General features: G+C 41.7%; 1 protein-coding gene across 1 annotated transcript in view; it reads right to left on the reverse strand.

The window, feature by feature from the left end:
• The window catches only part of PDE10A (phosphodiesterase 10A), a 279677-nt gene extending 257767 nt beyond the window's left edge, over positions 1 to 21910 (reverse strand). Inside the window, exon 1 of the mRNA XM_077811808.1 lies at positions 21112 to 21910. Within this exon, the coding sequence (XP_077667934.1) occupies positions 21112 to 21910 (799 nt within the window). The remainder of the gene's footprint in view (positions 1 to 21111) is intronic.
• Between the last annotated feature and the right edge of the window lie 2226 nt (positions 21911 to 24136).

The raw sequence follows: 24136 nt of genomic DNA on the forward strand, positions 1-24136 counted from the left end.
CATACAGGGGAAAACTGGGGTAAAACTCTACAGAACCCCACATGACAGCCTTCTGGGTGACTGAAAAATAACACCACACTCTGGGATCAATCTTAAACAGTGCCTACATGAGGATCAAGATTTCCCAGGTGGCTCCTGAATCTCCCATATGGTAATGCTTAATATTGTCATCCAGGCCATCAACTCACACCAATGGAGGCCTTTCTGAAAGAGATAACTGCAGTAAAGAGCTGGACATAACCTAAGACAGACATACTGAAGTAGATACGATTTTAGTTTTGTACTTTCAACTTCACGGTAAAGCAGCCTAATAAAGATTTGTTGGAAATACACAGGTCCCATCTGCACCAGTGCCAATGTTGATTTTCCTCAAAATAAAAACCTGCCAAATAAGTAGGGTGAGAGTAAACATATTTATGCTAGCCATTTACAGCAGTGATTCTTCTCCAAAACAGTCTCATGCTACAAACTTCAGTCCACACTGTTTTGACATCTAGTAGCCCATTATTTTAAGTTGGACCTTGGCTTACACTTTTTAAAATCCTGTAACATTCTATGCTCTTCTGAAAGATTACTGCTTCTACTCAGCTAGGCAGAAGATTTGTCCATATATGGACAACTGAGAAGACAACAAATGGCTCTTTTCCCAGTCTATCAAGCCAGGAAATTAGAGGGCTTGAGGTAGTCTGGCTGACTTATTTTGTTCAGAGCCTTGACGGAAACCTTTATGAATTAGTTCCATGAAGAGACAGATACTCTATGATGTTGGCTGCAGTCAGCACTGTCAATTTCATAAAAGAGCAGAAGACGTGGCACTCATATAGATACAGAGAAGAACTGATGGTGATTGCTGCCATACTCCCAAAAGGAGTATCTCCTGATACAATGCACATCAATAAATCCAACAACACTTACAGGAAAAATTGGCACCAAGGAGAAAGTCAATCCGTTATTTGCTGCTTAAAGCCCCTCAGAACTTTCCTCTTGATTCCTAAAATTTTGCTTAGTTCTTTATAAACGTAAAATTTGCAGAATTTGATCAGTATGCAACATTTTGTCCTCTGACACTGGATTATCTGTAAGACGGTTTAACTTTCTTCAGTGAATTCTAGTTGAAATTGTTTTCTTCTGATATCAAAAAATGCAATGGATGAATCAAACAAATTATGGGACTTTTAACCATTTTCAAAACATAGATTTAAGATCTAAAACAGACCAAAATTTCACAGGTAAGCTTTCTCACACTGGGACCCTGGAAAGAAATTCCCTTCCAAACAGTCAGCTCAGCTACCTGGAAACTTAACAGTATGCCGTGCCTTGCGTTTTTAAGCTGCAACAGAGGAAATGATTAAGGAAGCATTAAAATCTAAATGCACCATAAAAGGCATCTGCCGGAAAACTAGCTGCTATTTGCAGTAAGGAAAGTATGTTATTCACACAACATAAAGAAACAGCAACATTGTCCTCTAAACGTTTCTAACCAAACACATGAACCATGAACCAAGGTTGGCATTTCAGAGTCTCTAACTGGCAGAGTTTATTTCAGGAACTTGAATAAGTGGGGCAGTATCTCTCCAGTGACAAAAACACATGAATCAAAGTTTTAAGAAGCTTCATGCCCCAATTTTATTTTGTTCAGGTTTTTTTACCCTTTACCTTATGCCAGAAAATCCTTATCACCCCTTCAGTTTCCTGATGCCTGAATTGATTTTTTGGTAGTACTTATTTTCTTACTGGCAAGAAAGAACTGAAATTCTCTGCTGTGTTTCTTTTTGTGTTTTCTGTCTTCCCTTCTGTTTTCCTACTAATACCCCATCCTGCCAGTCACCCTACCCTTAACCTTTCAGGACAGATCTAATGGTACAAGTTAGCAGCCATTCTAGTATCTTAGCCAGCCAGCATTTAACACTGCCAGTAATAGGCATAACATACTGATACAATTGCTATCTATTATTGGCATAGAATTCATTACTCAAGAAAAATTCTTGCAAACTTTTCTTAAAGCTCTCCTGTTGTAAGAAAAAATTAAAATGGGCCAGAGAAATAGCAGTCAATCAAAAGCATTTGAGTATTCCAGTGTAAATTGGATTTGATTTGATCAAATTGATGACATTTGCACTCTGCATAAGTGCAGTATATTTTGCATGGGATTTTCTTGTTCAGCTCATAAAAGTGAGAAAGGAAGGCCAATATGCACACAATGTGTGTGGTGAAAAACACAGTGCAACTGAATAGTTAATGAAGGAGGGCTGTGCAAAACTGATGTGTAGTAATCTTTGCTTCAAGAGTTGACAGCCTCACCAAGTGAGGTCAGATAAGGCGAGCCCAGGAGCTGCTAGAAAGAAGTCTCTGTTCTGCACAGTACTGGTTTAATAATAAAAGCGTTTACAGATTAATATATTCATATTAAAATCGTGCTACTATTAACAGGAGAGATTGAAAAATCCACTTACAAAATACAAGACCAAGTATGGGGATCTAAGCCATTAATGATGGCAGCATCGAAGCTTTCATCTTTTTTTTAAAAAAATATGCATTAGCCTTTATGCACCCTCCACATGGGAGCTTACTGTAAACAAGTTTAGTGCCATCTTCCTGAGTCTGCAGACAGAGAGCTAGCTAGATCCAGGGCCTCTACTACTGCTCATCGCAGAGTGAAACTAACAAGATTTTGGGAAGTTTCAGTGCTACTATTCAAAAGATTGTGGGTAACCATCGAACTGCCAGTTTTTAATCAATTGTATGCTGCTTCTGCTTGGGAAAGCTGTGATAGAAAACTTGGGAGAGCAGGAGAGGCAGAAAGTAGAGCTGCTGAAGGGTAAGGCCTCCCACACCCAAAAAATGGAAGTTGGGGTGGAAAAGAAAAATGAAAACTTCCCCCTTCTTCCCCAAACACTGCTCACAGCAGCCAGGAGGCTGTGGGAAGATTAAATTAACACTAATATACACAGCTGGCAGGAGTTCTGGAAGGAAGAAGAGACAAAAAGTTCTCTTTCCTTTCCAGCAGCTAGAAGGCAACTTAATAATTCACCTATCTGCCTCAAGAGGATATGAAAGGTGGAGCCATGAAGCAGGGTTCAGGAACAACATATATTGGTAGAAATCCCAGCACCCCATTTTCCCAGTAGCTAAAGGTGACATGGATAGGACTAGGCTGCATGCAAGGGCTACTCCTCTTTCTCATCTTCTGACAGTTGTCGAGCTAGTGTGTCAAAAATGAAAGATTTGGGTAACAGTACACAAACTACTAGTTAAAAAAATAAAACACAGCAGGTACCAAACATATACCACAATCCCATGCCAATGCTATGTATATTTCTCATTTAGTAAATAAATATTCGAGAGGGGAGGGTGAATAAAGAGAATTGCAATGCAACAACTCTAGTGGTTAATAATTTAACAAAATATTTACTTTTTAAAACAAACTTTTTCTTTCGATTGTTGAACCAGTATTAATCTCTTGAAGGCTGTGTCACACACCTGCTGTGGTACTTAAATTGGAAATGCCAACACATCAAAAGGAAGCAGCTGCAGTCCACATGCAGCCACAGTAGTAACAAATGATATAATAGAAAGTAAAGCTAGTTTGCAGGCTTACACGCCACTCCCACATTCCAACTGTAACCAGCAGCATTGCTTTTTCAGCACGATGGCAACCTTTTGACATAGGCTCAGAATTAAATGCCAACTACAATTTTGTTTAAAAAAAAAAAAAAGGAATTACTTATTTCAGTTCTATTCATGGGGAGAATAGAATATATTACTTTTAATATATTCAGACTGTGATGCTTAAGTAAAATGAATTCAATTTTCCTGTAAGCAGGACTGTAATTGACTACCTAACATTAGATTGTAAAATCATCAGGGCAGGGATTGTGTCTGCCTCTGCTTGTACAACAGCTAGCAGAAAAGGCTCATTGTTGGAGAAGGGACACTGCATCCTACTGTAAAATAGATATTAAATATTTAATAATCTACACAATATTAATAATCTAAACATATGAATAAGGATTTTTACCATGGCAGTTGTGAAGTCCATGACTGATTGTCATCATCATCAACCAATTTGCTTGATACTGAAGTTAGGCTGACTGTCTTATAATTGCCAGGATTGTCTCTGCAGCCTTTTTTAAAAATTGGTGTCACTTATCTCCAGGCTTCTGGTACAGAGGCTGATCTAAGCAATAGGTTATATTCCACAGTTAGTAGTTCTGCAATTTCATATTTGACTTCCTTCAGAACATTTGGGTGAATACTATCTGATCCTGGTGACTTATTACTGTTTAATTTATCAATTTGTTCCAAAACCTCCTCTACTGACACCTCAATCTGGGACAGTTCCTCAGATCGGTCAGCTAAAAAGAATGGTTCTGCTATGGGATTCTCCCTCACATCCTCTGCAGTGAAGACTGATGCAAAAAATCCATTTAGCTTCTCCACTATGAAAAAGGTATGCACAAATTGCTATGAACTGAAATCAGTATGTTTTGCCTAGCTGCATGTGTCACACATGCTCTAATGGACAATGATACATACACAAAGAGCACATCCATGTGAAAGTCAGTAAGAAAAATCCCTACTTTTCTAGGTGAAAGGTCTGTCAGAGTTAAAGAAACACCTTTGGAGGATCAGCTGCTCATAGGGGAACACAGTTCTCATCAGTAGAGTACATTTACACAGATTCCAAATTGCTGAATACCTGACGATAGCTGACCTCATATTTCTGAATCAGTATCAGAAGTGAGAGACAATATTTTGATATGCAATTTATGCAGAAATAGTGGCCAAGAAAATGCCAGAACCTTTTCCTCCCAGCAGGAGTTCATATTATCAAGAGACATGCTCAGCTCCTATTAAGTGGTTTTAAATACTATTCAGTGGAATCTTTTTACAGGGAAGAAATATTTTTTACCACAACAAATACAGATTTACTTATCATAACAGCAATTTGAACATTGTCACGAACTGAAACAATCCAAAGCTTTCAACCTGCTGCACTCAAGATGAAGTTTTACCATATTAGGCTTAAGTGGGCTCCAACAGTACTTAAAAATAATTGATAACTAATGTTCCTTAGTAAGTTTTATGCAGTGACTTCTTGGAGAGGAAGAGCAAGTTTAATAATTCTGAAATGATCGAACAGCTAGGCAAATACAATTGTTCCACAGTGGAAAATCAAGGTGTGACCTAGAGCAAGACTCCTGCACAGGCCAATCCAAGGTCTATGCACCACTCAAGTCCTTCTTAAACCATATATTTAATGTTGAGTGGTGCACAGACCTTGGGCTGGGCTCTGCAGAGGGGTGCATTGTCATCCTACAGGGTGAATAGCTTTCTGAAAAATATACTTACTTTGTTTAAAAAGCATCTTGAGCCATTTTGACAAGATATCTTAGAAAAGCTTTGTGCAAAGATGACCATTTGGGAAACCTCACATTCAAGAAGTGTGTCAATCTAGCCCTTCTACCTTAAGGCGTTAGCTGAAGCCACAGAAAGAGCAGTCTCTCCCTTTTCTTCTTTCCACTGTAAACTGGGAACAACACTTACCTTCCTCCCTCACATGGTTGTGGTGAGACTCAATCAGTGTTTGCAAACCTCTCTGAGATCCATGGATGGAAGATACTATACAACAGTGGAACAAATTCTCTTTATTTGCAATTTGTGTCCACTTCAAGTTTTTTTTCCGTTCTGTTGATATGTGAAGTCATTTTTGCTATTAAAACAGCATCTCTAATTGTTCAGATAAACTTTAGAGAAATGTCTAAAGTGAGTATGTTCATAACTAAAGCCACTAAATGGATTTTGCTGAATCCTGCAAGCATCCAAAAAGTGCTTAATGCAAATAGGCTGATTCTGAGTTTAAAATTATTTCTTCAAGGATAACCTAACCTCTTTCATAATATACATACATTATTTTATACACACACTTTAGAATTTTCACATACATTCCCTCTTCCCCTATCCCCCTCTCTTATCACACGCAAAAATGTATTTACAAAATTACCACGGGCCAAACTGTGCCCTCAGTTATACCCATGAAAATCCCACTGAAGTTAACATGTATAGCTGAAGGCAGAATTTTGCCTTACGAGTACTGTTAAAATCCTTCTGGATCCTTCTTTACACAATTATTCACCACATAAATTAGGGAAGTTTGTGGTGTAGAAAAACACATTTGGACTTCCCAGCAATTCAGAGTGACTGCTGGTACATCAAGTAGTTCATGTGTGCAGACTGTCAGCTTTCCTTATTCTGTCTGAAGTGACTAAAGAAGAGGCCATGCCAGACAGTTCGTAAGAAAGTCACTAGCTTTGGGATGTCAAAACCCAAATTCAAAACAAGTTATTTCATTTTAAATCTTTAAAAATATATAGTAATTCCTTGAGAGATGGAGTGCAGTGTGTTCATACTTCAAATTAAATGAATTATTGTAATATATTTGGACTAAATAGCTAAAATAATACATAATATAGCAAACTGATTTGGTTTAAACACACATTCATGCAATGGATAAGATCCAGGTGATACTGTCTCTACCTAATGCACTTTTATCTTCCAAGAATGCAGAGTTTAGATCAAGAAAGGCCAGGAGGGATCAATATGTCTTCATCAAAAAGCATTTAGTCATTAAGGTCAGTCATTTTCCATGAAAGTACTGTGCATTAGACAGCTGTATTCTTTCAACACATTAAATGTTTATTCTATTTATCAGATTCATGAGGTTTTATGCATTTAGCAATTCTTATTGTGGAATCAATTACCAAGGATTCCCTGGTTCAGCATAATGCAAAACTAAACAGAGGTTTCATTAAACTCAGAAAATTTCCTTGCACTAAGTTTAAAAATAAAGCTTTTTCACTAGTTCTGTAGACAGCTGTAAGTGAACAAAACAAAAAACCTGCCACTTTGCAATGATTTGCGATGAGGGATCAACCTCAGGAAACTTGTTTCCTAGACCAGTGGACAAACAACAAGGTCAAACACTTGGGGTGAAATTCTGGCCCCACTGAAGTTGATAGCAAATCTCCACTCACTTCAATGGAGTCAAGATTTTGCCCTTACTTCGAAAGGGCTATGAATGAATTAATCAATAGAGAGGCATTAATGGTATAATTGTAACTGCAGAGACAAATCCCGTAATGACAGCTATTTAGGTGAAGATACACTGGTAAAGAACATTGGGAAGGTATGGAGCCCCTCAATGGTCATGGGAACTTTGACCACATTCTGAAGCCTCGTATGCAAGAACAGAGAACTCTTCGATCCTAAAAGGCAAGAGAGTCATCATCAGAGAATCATGGCTGCATTAGAAATGAGTATGGGCATACCTTTAAACAAATCCTTTCTGGAAATTCATTTGGACATTTTTCTAAAGGATTTATTTTTTTTTATTTGCTTAAATGCTTTGTCGTGATTGCACATTTGCAATTCACCAAGATCTCGGCAAAAAAAACATGCAAGTCAAGAGCCTGGAAAAACATAGACTGTTAATAATACCTCTCTCTTATATAGCGCTTTTCATCGGTAGATCTCAAAGCGCTTCACAATCTGCTTTATTCCCAAAGCACTATCTACCCTGTGCACTGAATGAGGCAGTGGTCCTGTGGAAGAAACAGTATGCAATCATGTAATTAAAGAGTGTTTCATAATGCACATGCACAAGGTGGCAAAGGCAGTACAGGCACCCTCAAATCAGGCATTTCTTAACTTTCAAATGAGGTAGATTTTGCAACCTCAATAACTTTTTTTAATTAGGGTTTTTTAAATTGAGAGAGTAGGGGAAAGAGAGAAAGAATGATTTTTTTGTGTGCGTGAAAAACTGATCTTTATTTTCCAGAAATATACAAACTTATTCTCTCATTTCTCCATCTTCATCTTCTACTCCTCTGATGTACAGAACTTATCAAAACTTCACCAAGGTGTCCTGACAATGCACCATCTATGTATTCTTCTGTGTTTGCAAGCTGCATGTTCATGTAGCTATCGCCAGACACCAGGTAGCCCTTGTACTCCATGATTGCAGGCAGAAAGAGCATGCTGGTAGAACTTAAAAACTTTTCTAAAGCTAATTAACATTAGGTAAAGGTGCAGAATACATTTTCTTGTTAATTTAAATTAAATGCTATGACTTTGGCTCTGTATTTAGCAACAGTAGTCTTCCCCCAGACTGAACCTCTTCTTTTTTTCCTATCCTTTAAAAGGCATCTATGATCAGCCTTTTTTCCCTCCCGGGGTACTCAGCACCTTGCAGGATTAGGCATTTAGTGCCCCTTCTGTTCCATTGAAATCAATGGGGAAAAACAGTCAATAAAGCTCTTCGGAATCCATCTGGATGAGACACACTACAGAAATGCAAGATCCTTATCAGAAAGACAAGTAACCAGCACTTTGAACTTTGGCAATTTAAACAAATGCACACTGATTACAAGACACTTGAGCACACAATTTACTGTAAGAAGTATGTAGAAAAGAATAGCTCCTCACAGTTTATATATCCAGCTTCAAGCATAAAGGAGAAAATAAGTTCCCAAGAGTAATTTTTTTTAATAAATAGATTACAATGGATATAAGCAAGACTCTAAAACCCTTGGCCAAATACAAACTTGCACCAGTTCAGTTAAAGTGATTCAAAGCCAATGCAAAAGTCTATGTAGAGACTCATTTCAGTTTGAAAATGGCTAATTTCAGTTTAGTTTAAATCTGTTTCTAATCAATGTAAACCAACCAAAATAATCATGGTTTAAATTAATATACGAGTCCCATCCACACAGACTTCTGTACCAGTTTAATAAAATCAGTTTAAAATCACACCTTGAGATAAACTAGTATAACTCTGTATGTAAAGAAGCCTCCCCATGACTTTATGTCTATGATCTTAACAACATGTGGATTTCTTCTCAGTACTGACCATTTTAAGTGGGTGACCAGCTTTGTTATAATCTTTTTTCTTATGCATAATTTATGGAGAAGAATTCAGCTTTCCTAAAGCCCCTTTATACTACATAAGCATCAAACAGAAAAAATGTTTTCAAATAGAAAAAAAACCCTCCTTTTGTAGGTGATTGGAAAAAAATTGCTTCTTGGCTCTCCAGAATGGCCAGTTGCTTTGATTCAGGCTCAGTCAGCCTCAAAGACGTTAAAAAAAGATGCTGCAGAGAGTCAGCAAAGTGGTTCATCACATTAAGGTACACATAGCTGAATGCACCAAAACAAATAAAAGTTTAGTTCTTACAGCCATGTTGGAAGTGAACACAAATGTAACATCATATTCGTGATCTTGACAGTAAATATTGACACTTGTCTTGGAGCCAGAGTACTTTACATACTGCCCACGCAATTGTCATCAATACTAGTCTCTATTTTGGTGATCTATGATGATATCACAGCCACACACAGGTCCTTTAGAGCAGTGGTTCTCAACCAGGGGGTACATCAACTCACCTAGATACTTGCTTAGTTTTACAACAGGCTACATAAAAAGCACTAGCGAAGTCAGTACAAACTAAAATTTCATATGACTTGTTTATACTGCTCTGTATACTACATACTGAAATGCAAGGACAATATTTATATTCCAAAGAATTTATTTTATAATTATATGGTAAAAATGAGAAAGTCAGCAATTTTTCATTAATAGTGTGCTGTGAGACTTTGTATTTCTGTGTCTGATTTCTGTAAGTAAGTGATTTTAAGTGAGGTGTAATTTGGGGGTACACAAGACAAATCAGACTCCTGAAAGGAATACAGTTGTCTGGAAAGGTTGAGACACACCCTTTTAGAGACTAATCAGATTAACAAATCAAAAATGGGCAAGCAGTATGTATGTAACCATATTTGTATTATTCATGCAGGGAGGGAGAGGAACAATGTGCACAAATCATTGTGTTACAAATAAAGGATACAACGAAATGTACTGAAGAAAGTACATAAAAGTCCTAGAGTGACTTAGCAGAAAAATGGTAAAAGACTGGGCCAGTTTACATATACAAAGGTTTGTTACAAAGAAATTAATCAGATAAGAATAATAATGTTCAAACTGCAAAAAGTGCAGAATACACATTTTAGGCACTCACTGCAAATGTATAAATAAATTCAGACACAATATACCAGTATGGATGCTTGGTGACTTTTATCGATATTAAATAAAGGAAAGAAAAACATTTTTGTTGAAAGGAGGAGATGATGATAGTTAAAGAAAGGGCTGGAGCCACATACAGGAAAAAACCTCATCTTACTTCGATGAAAGAATATCTACAAAATCATATCAACAACTTGCTGACAGACATCATTTACAAAGTAATGGAAAAATTGTTTCATCTACCCGAAAGACATAAGATTAGAGTTTAAATATAGCCTTCTCTAAAGGGATGCACCTTTTCTTCCAATGTAATCACATTCTTTTGAGCACTGAAAATGTTGCATTCTCCTTCTTTCCTATAATGTTTTTCACTTTGATTTCTTTGTAATGCCACCACTTTAACTAGATATGTTGCTGTCATTTTCCCCTAATATCTGCAGTCAAAATTATTAGCATATTCTAGCCTCTTGTCATCAATAGATAAACTTTTCCCCCACCTTATAAATATACTTAGCACTTATATAGCAGTTTTCATCCAAAGCTTTCAGAGAGTTTTACAAGGTATTGTCAGACAGGGCAACAGGCACAGATGGGTCAAACGATTTGCTCACGGTCACACAACAAATCAAAGTCCACCACTCTGGTGCCATATCCAATGGACCCCTCTGTTTCACTTACCAGTTTGTATGACATATGGTTCTGCTTTAAAGGTGAAATACTGGCCTATGATTTTGTGGAAGTAAGGGCTGCATTAGCCCATTCAACAGCATATGCTAGCTCTGCAGTGGCTCAAACAATCCAAGGAAATTGAGGTCAGGTATAAGAGGCGCAGACAAACTCCACAATCAGAATTTGTGCAACTGCTCAGCTGGCAGGAGGCCTCTGTGGATCACAGACCATTTTCTTCCCACACAGTCTATGCAGGTTTCTCTCACTACACAGAGTAGATACATGAGGAGAAACAAAGGCTGAAGCAAGGTCCCATTCCCCCTAGTGATTATCCTTGACCGATACAGTTTTCACTGAAGAGAGTTTTGCAGGGATGGCTGGGGAACCAGTAATCTCCATTCCTTCCCCAACCAAGACAGATGTTTCTGCAGGCCTGTACACATTCCCAGGCTACCTAGCTCTTCCCAGACTCTGCATTACATCTGGCATTTGGCCTTCAATTCCTAGAATAGGACATAACTTTATTTAGTCATGACCCTGAGTCACCTAGAGTTTCTTGCCTCCTAGATGCAGTGGCTGGAAAGAAGCCAGTAGTCCTGAAAGCCATGCTGAAGCTGATTATACTCATAATCATAGACTGACGGATCTGAAAACTAAATTCCACAAATTAGGATCTATGCTAAAGATCAGCTTCTCAAGGGAAGCTGACTCAAAAACATTATTTGTGAAAAGTAAAGACTGAACCTCCTTCCCCATAAAAGTAGTTTCCCTACAGGTTTGTAGTCAGGCACATCAGAAGGCTGGTGTGAAGAAACCTGCGCATGCTGGCTAAGGCAGCGCCAGTTATGAGAATAGATTACTTCAGTTTTCTGTTACATGAAACTGCACCTTTTAAGAGAGCTAGAGTACTGTGGCACCTTAGAGACTAACAAATTTATTTGAGCATAAGCTTTCGTGAGCTACAGCTCACTAGAGCTGTTTGCTTTAAGAAAAAAATACTAGTGATATCACACTTAGGGCAAGGCAGACAGCGCCAGATTAGGAAATTCAGTGAATCACAGGAAACATGCAACACATAGGAAGGTTTCTGAGATTGCTGTGTGTGATTTGGAATTCTTGGTGGGGGTGGGTGAAGAACAGGACATATAGGTAAAATGAACTTGAACTGAAGTAAGACCAGTGCACTGGCTCAGAGGAAAACAGCTGTTGGGGGTATGCTGTGGGGAACTAAAACCTGTAGATAGGACAGGGTAAAGAGTCAGGCATATGGGTTGAGGGGAAGGAATCTCTACAGAATCCAGCAATCAGGAAGGAAACAGCAGCTAAAATAAGCTGATGGGTGGATGAGGAGGAAATAATATTAAGCAGAGAAACAGATAAGGCCTAAACAGCGGGAGAGGGGGATGATCGTGAAGACAAAAATACCGGAAACAGGGCGAAACTCCAAGAAAACAATAAAGAGTTCACTCAGAGGAAGTTTCCAAGACATCTGTATATAAATGAAAGAAGCATATCAAAAATAAATAAAATAGACACTATTGGCAAACAGGTGATATATCACAAGCTTGACATGAGAAAAGTCAGTGAAGGATAAATATTGAGGTGTATAACTTTGCTTTTAGGAAATCTCAGAGTAGAAGAGAGACTAGTAGCTTTAGACATACAGGAAAGTTTGGAAGTAAATGCAATAAGACATCATGGAAGGAACTACTATTGAGGTACAAAGATTAGATAGTGAAGGGAACTATAGAGAAATAAGGAGGACAGATACCTAGTTATCACACTAAAGATAGGAGAGCCCAAGTTTAGCCTCTTGTTCTCTGAATCAACAGAATTTTTGAGAGTTGCAGAAATGTTGCTGAAATACCCAGGACAAGGAAAAGGTTGTATTTTCTGCCAATATGATGTTACCCTACAGGCTGAAGCAAATTAAAGCTGCACTCCTAAGGGGTACATATACTAGTTTATGGCTTTAGCTGGAAAGCATTAATTCCTAAAAGATCAGGTGGTCCCAAGCAGGAAGAGGAATTAGATGATCTAGATCCTGACCATCTACAACTTCTGAAGTTCCCTCCATCATGCAAGATCAGGATTATTCTTCTTCTTGTTATAGGATTTTTTTAAGAGATATTTTATTTTTGAAAAGCCACTTTAAAACAAAACAAACCACTAAAGTAGTTTGGGCTGCTCCAAAACTGGGCTGTGATTAACATCCCAAAGTCATTTATTTTGTGACTTTTTAGGGCTAGGTTAGCATGCTAAACCCCACCGGGAATCAGGGATTCTCCCTCCCAGTGGCATAGAGCTCCCATTTCTAGCCTTTTGGGACTGTGACATATCACTTTTGAAGATGTGACCATTTAATGAACTGAAAAGCTGTTACTTGCCCAGGATTAAATCTTACCTATCCTGGGATACAGACAGGTGTACTACGGGGGAGGTCAACATTTTAGAGAACAAAACATTTCTATGTCAGCTTTTTTTTTTTTTTTAAATTGTACCTGTTTGAAGCATGAGTTCTGGGCGCTGGGGTTGAGGGGTGTATAAATGACTTCATCCTCCATCTACATAGTACATTGATTTACAATGATCCAAGCTTTTCCCAATAAATCAATTAGCAAAATCCATCTCTGATTAACAATTACCCTAAAATGAATGATATTGCTCATGAGCATTAAAAGAATGATTCATTCTTTTTCTTCAGGATAAAATACAGCATGTTGATCTCTAATTTAAATTGGGGTGTTTTTTTAAATAGTGGATTTGATATGCATAAGGTAGGAGAGAAAACAATGAGTCTCACTTGCAGCCTTTGTTAATTCTTGGCAAGAATATACTGTAATACGTACACGAATGAATGTTCGGAAATAGCCATCATCTAAGTACATACATATACACAATACTGTTTTCCTCCACACCATTCCCACAACAGGAGCTGCCATGTTTCATTGATGTTCTTCAGTACTGCCAACACCAAAAATTCAAAAAATCATGAATCAGACCCTTTAAAAAATCATGAGATTTGAAAAGATTAAATCGTGGGATTTGGTCTGTCTGTGATTTGAACCCCCAACTACTCCCAATATGTCTGCGATAATGAACAGTTGGAACTAATTCTGTCGTGCACATTGATTCCAGCTCACTCTGCTTCTCCAAAATCCATACCTGCCAACATCTTCTGTCAAAATAAGCAGCAGATCTTTAATTTGCATAAAATTAGAGAAAAGTGTATAAAGTGCTTCTGATAGCGTTGAAGCTTTCCAACTTCTCCCAAAACTCAAAAATGTCATCTAAATAATTCTGTATCCCTTCTAACCCCTCCCCATTACTAGGCCAGCCTTTTGTCTGGTTTTAAGCTTGACAGTCCTGTTTTATCAAGGTTTGTCTGCTGTCTGGTACCAGTATAAAACTGGACATGGTTTTGCCCAGCATTGGGCATGGAGGACGCCATTTTGAAGAGCAAGCCATGCTGCTTCCGCTGGCATCCTCCAGGGGCAGAGTAACGCAGGCAGCGTGGGCCCATGTTAAGCAGAGTCAGGCTATGTGAGCATCTGAACGGAAGAAGAAACACCAAGGTGCTACAGGAAGGGATGTTTGTGATTCAGTCTGTGTCAGAATTAAACCAGAACACCAGCACATATGAGGTATAAAACAGTGGCCTTAACCATTTGGTAGTAACTAAAGATCTTGGAGGCATGGTCCAAATTCCATGCCTACCTAAATTCCCCTTGCAGTTTCAGCTAAATAGTGGCATTTACTTCCAGCTCTGAAATGTTGCTATACACTCTTAAAATTGCCTTATTCCCCTCCAGAAGTTGCTACATTTCAGTGGTACATGAAGCAATCCCTGGCTTAGTCTGTAAAATGCTCAAGGATGGAAGGTGCTATATAAGTGTAATACAATTATTGTACACTGGTGCACAAATCAAGTTTCCTATAAAACTAGCTATTGCACTTATACAAGAAACACATGAACACATGCCTATACAACTAAATATAAGATTGAGCACTGATTGTGGTGATCTTACAAAATAAAAAAAAGTTCATGGCCCTTTCTGCGGTTTTTAAATCCCATACTATGACAGAATATTGTTTGGTGTATAATACACCCATCTGAGACTTTCCAGTGTAGTGTGATGTTTATTTACCTTGGTGTTTATTTACTGATAAAGGAGATCCTCACAGGAGTCAAAGGATATCAACTTTTCTAAAGTTAAAATCAATGCAAAGTAAAACAAAAATGAGAAGACCCTTCTTAGAAATTTGCACATATTTTCTTTTTCCACCAATTTTTTTTCATTTACCAACTGTAAGTTCTTCTGAATTTCTACTGATGATTGAAATGAACACAGATTTCTGCAATTCTGAATACCAATGTTTCTGAAAGCATTGGTAATATCAGCACAGATTTAATACCAGGGTTTGAAATAGTTATTTACAATTCAAACAGCCAGCAGAGGGAGTAGAAAAGCCCAAAATATACTGAGTCAAAGAAAATAAAGGCAGTTAAGTTTAAACAACAATAAAAAAAAAATATTGTGTGCAGTGTTGTTGTAGCTGTGTTGGTCCCAGGATATCAGATAGACAAGGAGAGTGAGGTAGTATCTTTTACTGGACCAACTTCTGTTGGTGAGAGAGACAAGCTTTTTGAGCTTACACAGAGCTCTTCTTCAGCTCTGGGAAAGGTACTCAGAGTATCACTGCTAAATACAAGGTGGAACAGATTGTTTAGCATAAGTAGCTAACACATATTTCAGGTTTCAGAGTAGCAGCCATGTTAGTCTCTATCTGCAAAAAGAAAAGGAGTACTTGTGGTACAAATAGATTTGTTAGTCTCTAAGGTGCCACAAGTACTCCTTTTCTTTTTACATATTTCAGGGACCATTTAAAATGAAGTGGCAACTCCTCTCAAGTCATATGGGGGAAAGGGGTGGGGGAAATGCTGGGGGAGGGGTAAGTGGGTTATAGATTGTTGTAATAAGACATAAATCCAGTGTCTCCATTCAGTCCATGAGTTTTAGTATCAAAGTTATGAATTTAAGCTCCCAGGTTCGTCATTTGACGGTGTTGTGCAGCTCTCCTTTGAGGATAAGGACTCAGAGGTTGAATATAGAGGGATAGTTTTATTAAAAGCATTCACCTACAGGTGATAATGGGTTGGTTTTTGGTTTTGTTTTATTGTCCTTTAACATTTTCCTGTGTGAGCTGGAGAACGTAGTGATAAAAAAACATTAACATCCTAAAAGTATAAAAGGTATAAATTCTGTGCTAAGGAAAACATGCCATTTTGTATTTTTAGAAAATAATAAATAGCAAAGGAACAGAGACTATTCTTTAAACGGTGTTATTCATTTAAATCTCATTGACCAAACTACTATTAAACTGAAACCCTGTATAATTTTGGATATATTCAAGCCTGACACTAAACTGTGCTCTGTTTTTAAACTATGAACATACATTCAGAGAATATCTGATGGGCGTGTTTTATAAAGCAAAAAGTAAATTAAAACAATTTCAAAAATTTACTGGAAGCTGCTACGTACACTCTATTGGTATTAGAATAATGAAGGAGAACAATTTTAAAGCTGAATAAAGGGAGGTTTTAGTCTATACAACAGATTTAAAAGTTGGTAAGAACAAGTATTTACTGAGTTTTAGCAGAGATAAGTGACTCAGTGGCTTGGGTGTGAAAGTTATATAAACACATACATATGTACCCATCCTAACACTCTAACTTCCACCAGATCAGATTAAAAGACAGTGGTTCAAATACCTGATACCACTACCAAAGGCAGGAGGGAGGTCAGTGTGAGTGTCAGGACACTCCATTACAGTTAGAAAGCTTTAATCCAACAAAACACAAAAAACCTGTCCTTTTCTGAAAAGTGGCATCTCACTCAAGTGGTGTGATCCCACAAAGATTTGTTTGCTTCTCCCACAAAGATTCTTCTGCTTTCTTTCACACTGCCCCTTCCACAAGGAATGCACTCCCTAACTGATATGTGAGATCACTACCTCCGCAACTTAAGACCTAATTCTGCCATGATGCCTACAAGAAATCAGTCAGTCAATGACGCTGGGGAACATCTGATTTATTTATAAAATAAATCACAAGATTTAGAGCCAGGAAGTTGTTCAATAGCTAACCTATGTAACTGCATGAGCCTTTTATCATTACCCTGCTCGTCACTGCTCCCATTCCCTCCTACTCCCTGATATATACAATTTTTTTCAAAAGAAACAAGTGAATGCTCTTCATAGCAAGGCCCCTGGTGTTCCTACATGTTTGCACAGAGCAACAGAACAATCCTGATATGGCCTTTCAGTGACACCCCAAATCACATAAATAATTGTTTATATTACTTCAGTGACATTTCTACTCCCATAAACAATGCAGAACCAGCACATTTATAAGAGTGAGAGCCAAAGCCTATGCTGGCTACTGCATCATCAACTAAGTTCTAAAGGAAGATTCAATTGCAAAACCTACTTCTGCTCAGTCACACATCTGAATCACTGCTGAAGACAAACATTTGTCCTACAAAATCTTGATGACAAGTGATGATACATAAGCCAGAGATAAAATAGCTTGATCCCAGGTAGAATTTCCTATTAGCCAGGCTAACAGGGGCATTCAAGATACTACTTTAGCTAAAATCTCATCCTTCCCCACACTTCCACGTCCCACTACATCCACCCTTCTTGGATGATTACTTCATACCGATGCTTTAAGTTTGCACATTTAAATGCAGACAAACTCGTGGCATCACAACAAAGCATTATTGAGACATGAGATTGCAAACATGAGGCCCAAAGTATTAGTGTCACAATAGTGTTTCTACCAGCACAGGTCTCCAATCTGCAAATACTTATGCATACGAGTAATTTTCTGTATGCGAGTAGTCCCCTGGGACACGCACATGGAAAGTTATATGTGTGTTTGCAGAAGTGGCCTCTTGGAAATTAAGACCATTCCACAAAAAACGGGAATGGGTGGCAACTTACAATATCACAGCTACTGTGGAATTCCACTGGAGGATGGACCCAAAATCAAGTCTTATGGATTAGATTATATTATATGTTTCCCAAAGTTTATTTTATATCCCAAATTATCTTAAATATATAGTTTTTAAAACTTTGAAAAACACAATATAATAATAAAGGACATTTACCTGACCCACTGCAGGCCAGTGCAATGCTCTAGTTGTGACAAAACCAGTATGTGGCATGTTTGGGCATCACAGCAGAGCAAGAACCAGCCAGATGTGGCATGAACTGATACTGCAGGACCTGAAATAAAAAATATAAACAGCTTTTAGCTAATATTTTGAATGCCACTATTAGCCTGGTTCGCGTGGACGTGTCGAAGAGCAGTGAGGAAATAAATTCCTAGCAACTTCATCTGAATCACAATGCTGAGAACTTCAATTAGGTCACCTCAACGTCTCTTTTCGAGAAACCCATCCCAATTTCCATAACCTTTCCTTATGTAAATTTCATTTAGTCATTATATTGTGCAGTTTTTCAAAGATTTTATTTACACACGCACAGTGTTTGGGATAGAAAACAAACTTTGAGATATGCATAGTATAATCCATCAGACTCATTATCTTCATTACCCTGAACTACCTCACCTTCTTCATAACAGTAATATCGTTCTTACGATACTGTAAGCAGTAATGCAAGCAGTATTCCAAATGTGGACTGACAAGTGCATTTTCCAAAAGATATTCTGCCTTTTGCAATAGCCCCGCTAAAGCTGTCTAGACTCTAGTATTTTGTTTGACTTTCTTCCCTTATTTATTTATTTAAGAGCTTCTCTGTGAACTGGACTCATGTTTTCAAAATATTTTACATAATAATCCTTCAAATCCTTTTCCTGATGAAGTGTGCCAGAGAACTGCCCAACTGGCAGAAATTCACTGGTTTAGTCTCTTGTTCTCAGACTATTTATTTTAAAATATCTGACTTGTGCCGTAAGTATGAGTAGCCTTCTACCATCTCTCTCAAAGTGGGAACAGAAATAAAGACAGCAAGAAACCCCATGGCTTAAGCTTTTTCTTTTAATTTCTATTTCTACAAACACTTCTGGAATTAGCTATACATGTTTGTAGTGTGATAACACTGTGTATGTGAACATGCATAAACAGCTATATAAAAATTTGATTGTATGGCAGGGTGACATGCTGATCAACATGGAAAGAAGTGCCAAAGCATGTGTGAGGGAGTCCTTTCCCATGCCAATCAGATCACAAAGCAACAAATATTCACTATGATAATTACACTAAAATCACTGATGAGTTATCAAGCAATGTGGTGCGATTTTAGGTAGCATCCCTGCAATTTTTACTTTAATTCCAAAATGCCTATATTTGTGTATGTAAAATAGCTTTTACATGCACCCAAAAAAGTCCGCTAATCAAACTGAACCTGTGACATTAAAAATAATTACGATTCAACAGCCTTCTAGTTAACAGACCCCTATGGCAATAACCAACTCCAAAAACTACCTGTGATTTTTTTTTTTTAAATGAAGTAACTGGATGTCAAAATTGGCCCCAAAACATTTTCACACTAATACAGTTACAATACCCTAGGGAGGAAAAACGCAACTCAGGTTCCAAGTAAAGCAGAGAAAGCTTAATACAGCTCCATAAATATTTGCACTTAGGTGAAATGAATTTCTCCTAAAACAGAACCAGGGGTGCTGGAACAATTTGTATAGCAGTGGCACTGAGAGCCATTGAACCAATCTGTAAACCCTGTATATGATGGAAACCACTTCAAGTCAGGGGGTGCTGCAGCACCCCCAGGTCCAGCGCCTAGCACAGAAAGGACCAATCCAGGCGCCTGGTCATAGATTGGCTAGTTCATGCGGCTCATTAAGCAGAACAGCGAGAATTCCCAGAAAAAAATGCCCGTTTGTCCTTCCTTCTCCATTGTGCAAACCTCTCCCCCAGCCTCCTTTCACAGCCAGAGCCTGGCAACTGCCCCCCGGGTCCAGAGCTTCCAGGGCGCGATTCCCATCGCCAGTCCCAGCAGCGAAGGGCGGTGGAGAGACGCGAATGCGAAGCGCAGCACGGCCCTGGGGGCGGGGCTGACACTCCGGCGCGGAGGGAGAGCCCGGCGCTGGGTTATGAATGGAGCGGTCCTGCAATGCGAAGCCTCGCTCCCCTTTCACCACCTCGTGGATTTGGCAGCTCTTCGCTGGCTGCGAGCGGCTCCCCGCTCCATGTGCTCCGCTCCCGGGCACCCGCCCTCCTCTCAAAGCTGCCCCCCGTCCACGCTACCCCCTCCTCCTCCGCCGACAACCTTCCTCCCCCCGGCCGCCTGCCCTCCAAGCCACCCCGCCACGTGTCCCCCCCAACTGCTGCCGCCACCTCGTCCCTCCCATGGAGCACCAAGGAAACCCCCCCACACACCCCGCTGTTGCGACCAGACAACTGCGAGCCTGCCCCCAGACCCCGACTGAGCAGTGCAGGGAGGAGGGACGTTGGGTATATTGGTCTCACTGCCACCTCTTGGTACTTTTGTAACTGGGCCCACCGACACCTGCTTATGTGTAGACCGGGGGGGGGGGGGCGGCGGTCTGATCGCTTCTTGTGGGGGTGGTAGCTATTAGTCGTACGGAAGTCCCTTGTGACTGTCCAGACCCATTGATTTCAGCCTCCAGCCACCCCAGCGGTATCCCGCGGCTGCACAGAGCACGTGTTTCTGCCGTGGCTGTTGTCATCCCGGCGGCACGAAAAGCCACAGCCAGGAGGAGAGGGCATTGGCTGCTGAAGAGCGACCAACCACACACCCATCTCCTTGTGTCGGATCTGACCGGAGCGTGGGGTTTTGGTTGGTCTTCTTCAAAGCATCCCACCCTTTCTCGTCCCGATTCCATATTCTCTGCTGCTGCTTTCCCGCCCCCACCTGGAGATAGCAGGAGCTTGCTGATTTTACGACTTTAGGCAAGTCCTGAGCCTGGAAAGGGGAAAGTCTCCGATCCTCCCCCGTGGTACCCACGGCATGAATGGCCACACAAGCATGCACCAACTCAAACACTGATTCCCCCCGCGCTGCAACTGATTCTAAAACAACGCTCGAGAGATAAATTCCGAACACATCATAGCCTCCCCCAAAATAAAACTCAGTCCACCCACCACCCCTTTCCGCCATGCACCCCATCCTCCATGCATCTCCACGCACCCCGCTCTGTGCATCCTGAGCCACCCCATCCTCCCCACGCGGAGAATAAAAGGCCTTCCCCTTCGTGTAGCTCCCTCAAAACACCCCCGTCCGTGCACCCAGCCCTCCCTCCATCCTCTCCCCCCCGCAGGCAAGCAGCCAGTCCCTGCCCTGAGTGCTCGGTCACCTACTTGTGCCCAGGAAACAGTCTGTAAACCTCCTAAAGCAGCTTGTAGAAGAAGATCCATCTTCCATGTCTGGCCTTAGCAGCAGGGGAGACGAGAAGGAGAGGAAGGAGCCTCTATGCCGCTGCCTAGGGGTCCTGCTCCTGCCGGGGCCGTCTCCTCTGATCCCGTCGCCGCGGGCGGCTGCTGCTGCAGCACCCAGGAAATTGTAGGACCACAGACGAGAGGCAGCTGGGGCCAGGAGGAGCCGCGGCTGGTGCTGCCGGGGTCCGGCGGCTGGAGAGGGGAGCAGCAAGCCCTGGATGGAGGAAGAGAAGAACAGCCTGCTCCTGCTGCTGCTCCTGCTGCTGGGATGGACGATCAAGGGAGCTGCTGCTTCGGCTCCTCCAACATCTCCTCCTCCTGCCGCCTCTCCTCCTCCCCCCTTTCCTTGGAGACTTGCGAGCGCAGAGGCAGGGGAGGGGGGGAGGAGAGGAGGAGGCGGCGGCAAGAAGCGAAGGGAAGAGGGAGCAGGGGCGGGGAAGAAGGGGGCTGGAGGAGCCCGGCGAGGAGCGGCGGCGACTCTGGGGACGATGCTGGAGGAGGCGGCGGCGGCTGCGGCCGTCCCCGCGGCGCGGCGGCTGTTTGGGAGCAGGGCAGAGGAGGAGCTGCAGGCAGCCGAGCCGCTTCTCGGAGGAGGAGGAGCCCGGGCGCTGCCTCCGCTGCTCTGCCCACAGGAGGGGACAGTGCCGGAGCCGGGCTTTTCCCCGGCGGCAGCCAGGGGGGCCTGGGGGCGGGCTGAGAGCAGCCTCTCGGGGTTGGACATCTGCCCGCCCGGAGGCAGGACGTTGGCCGGCGACACGCGAGCGGAGGGGAGAGGCGCGGCGGGCGAGGCGCTCTCCCTGCCCCCCAGCAGATTCCCCCCGGGAAACAGCTTCACCCCCCTCCCCCCGCTTTAGGGCGGAGGGGCTACGGCGCTGCTGCTGCGGCTGGTCGCGAAGCGGCTCCGCCCCGGGTCCCCCCCCCCCCGGGGGCCCCCGCGCCGGCACGCGCTCGCCTCGCGATTTCAAGACAGCTGGAGCGTCTTCCCCGCCATGCAAATATTTCCGTGCGTGTGTCTGCGAGGGAGGCGGAGAACCTGGCCGCCGCCGCGCGCCCTGCAGCTCCGGCCCCCGCCGCCAGAAACCGCCCACTGGCGGAGCGCTCGCTGCCCCGGCTGCCTCCGCGCCTCTCACGGCCCGCCCGGCCGCCGGAGCCGCAGCACGCGCGCTACCCCCGGGAAACGCTCGGGCTTTGGGTTTTTCTCTCTTACGAAGAGCGGGAGGGGGAAAAAAAATCCTTCCTAGGGGGTCCCGTGACCGAGACAGTTCCAGCTGCGGAGCTCAAAGAGGCTGGGGGTGAGCAGATGCGATGCAGCAGCGGCGATGGGAGCGTGAGGTAGAGGACTGCTGGGAGCATAGTCCACTCTCCGCTAAACACCACCGCCCCCTTCTCTCGCTTTATATAGAGAGACATAATGATGTGCATAACCACACTCCCCCCCCTTCATTTATTATTTTATCTGAGTCTCCAAGTTTCTATTACGCTCATGAAGCCAGAAAAATAGTTCACACGTTTGAAACCCACCCCCACCCCCCAATAAACCTCCTTCTGCCCCGCCCCACCCAGAGCTATACCCTGATCTCCCACGCCGGGTGGTGCAAATCTGATGTAAATGCATTAAATTCGCTAGAATTACTCCAGATTTACATGGAGCGTAACTGGCAACGGGATGGGGGTGGGGGAAGAGGAGGCGTGCATGCAAGAGTGGCACATTAAAGTTTGTGGTTGAATTTAGGGCATATACACTCAGTGGTCAAATGAAGTAAAAGATCGCTTTAAGAAGGCTACGCAAACAAAACAACACAGCCACCACAAACAAAGAAACCCAACCTTGGCTCTGCTTGAGCTGATGCCTCACTAATGGGAGACCCCTGGACAAACCCCATGGTGGCTTTCCAGGCTCTCTCAGTTAGCAGCACATGGACCTATCAACACCGCACAGTTTAGGACCCACAAAGAAATGACAAATAGCAAAGCGGGGTGTTTGGAAAATAAACCTCAGTTGATCAGAGTGTCAGACAAAACAATACCTAATAATGGGGAGGTCTGTGCCGGGCAGCAGTGACCCAAGCACATCCTCTGGAGAGGTTGGACACGGGGCGGGTTGAGGAGCTCCACAACAAGGCTACACAATCCAGATTTCGTTCTCACTTCAAATATTTTTAAGCACCACATAGAAAAGGAAAAGATAGGGGAAGTTTTAAATATGCCCTTCCTGCCCTTCACCCTCAAAAGGGGGGGGGGGCTTACTGCAGTTACAATCCGATATGGATAAGTATAAACAGCCAAACAAAACAGTACCACGCGCAGAGTTACAACAGGATGTAAGGAGAACTGCTCCCTGTAGTAATAACGTCCTTCGCACATTTTAATACCCTAATGCTGTCCCCCCCTCCCCCACCGTAGAAAAGTTTTACTCTCTCTAAGGTGCATGGTTAAAAACAAACTGTTACAAAGTTCAGGGGTTTGATATTGTCTTCAGTAGAAATCAACTGCCTGCCTGCCTTTAGTTAAGCTAGCCATTCGTGAAATATTCCCCCATTATTTTATCATTTTTGTTTCTAAATCGTAGTGAAAATTCGTTAGCTAACGGAAATTAGTCTCATCAGGAATTATATCAACATTAGAAATTCCCAGGGAAAAGAAAATACAGCCACCGACTTGCTTATTAAAGAGAGCTGCGTTTACATTGGGATGGCCGTTCTTTCATGGAGAAAAAAACTTGTTCTCGCAAGGAAACTATTTTCCCCAGACATCCAGCAGTGTAAAATCCACAAACAAGCTCGTCTACTGTTCCTTTCTTATTCTGACAGTTGAGTCCCCGGTGCTGGGGGCATTTCCTTGCATTTGCTGTTGTTGGGGGGGGGGGGAGGAGTGGAGGATTTGCAGCAACCTCCTGAAAAGAGGTCCGATCCTATATTAGGTTCAAAAGGTATTAGCTAAGAAATTT

This window comes from Eretmochelys imbricata, chromosome 3, assembly GCF_965152235.1.
Source record: "Eretmochelys imbricata isolate rEreImb1 chromosome 3, rEreImb1.hap1, whole genome shotgun sequence".
In the NCBI taxonomy this organism is placed as follows: Eukaryota; Metazoa; Chordata; order Testudines; family Cheloniidae; genus Eretmochelys; species Eretmochelys imbricata.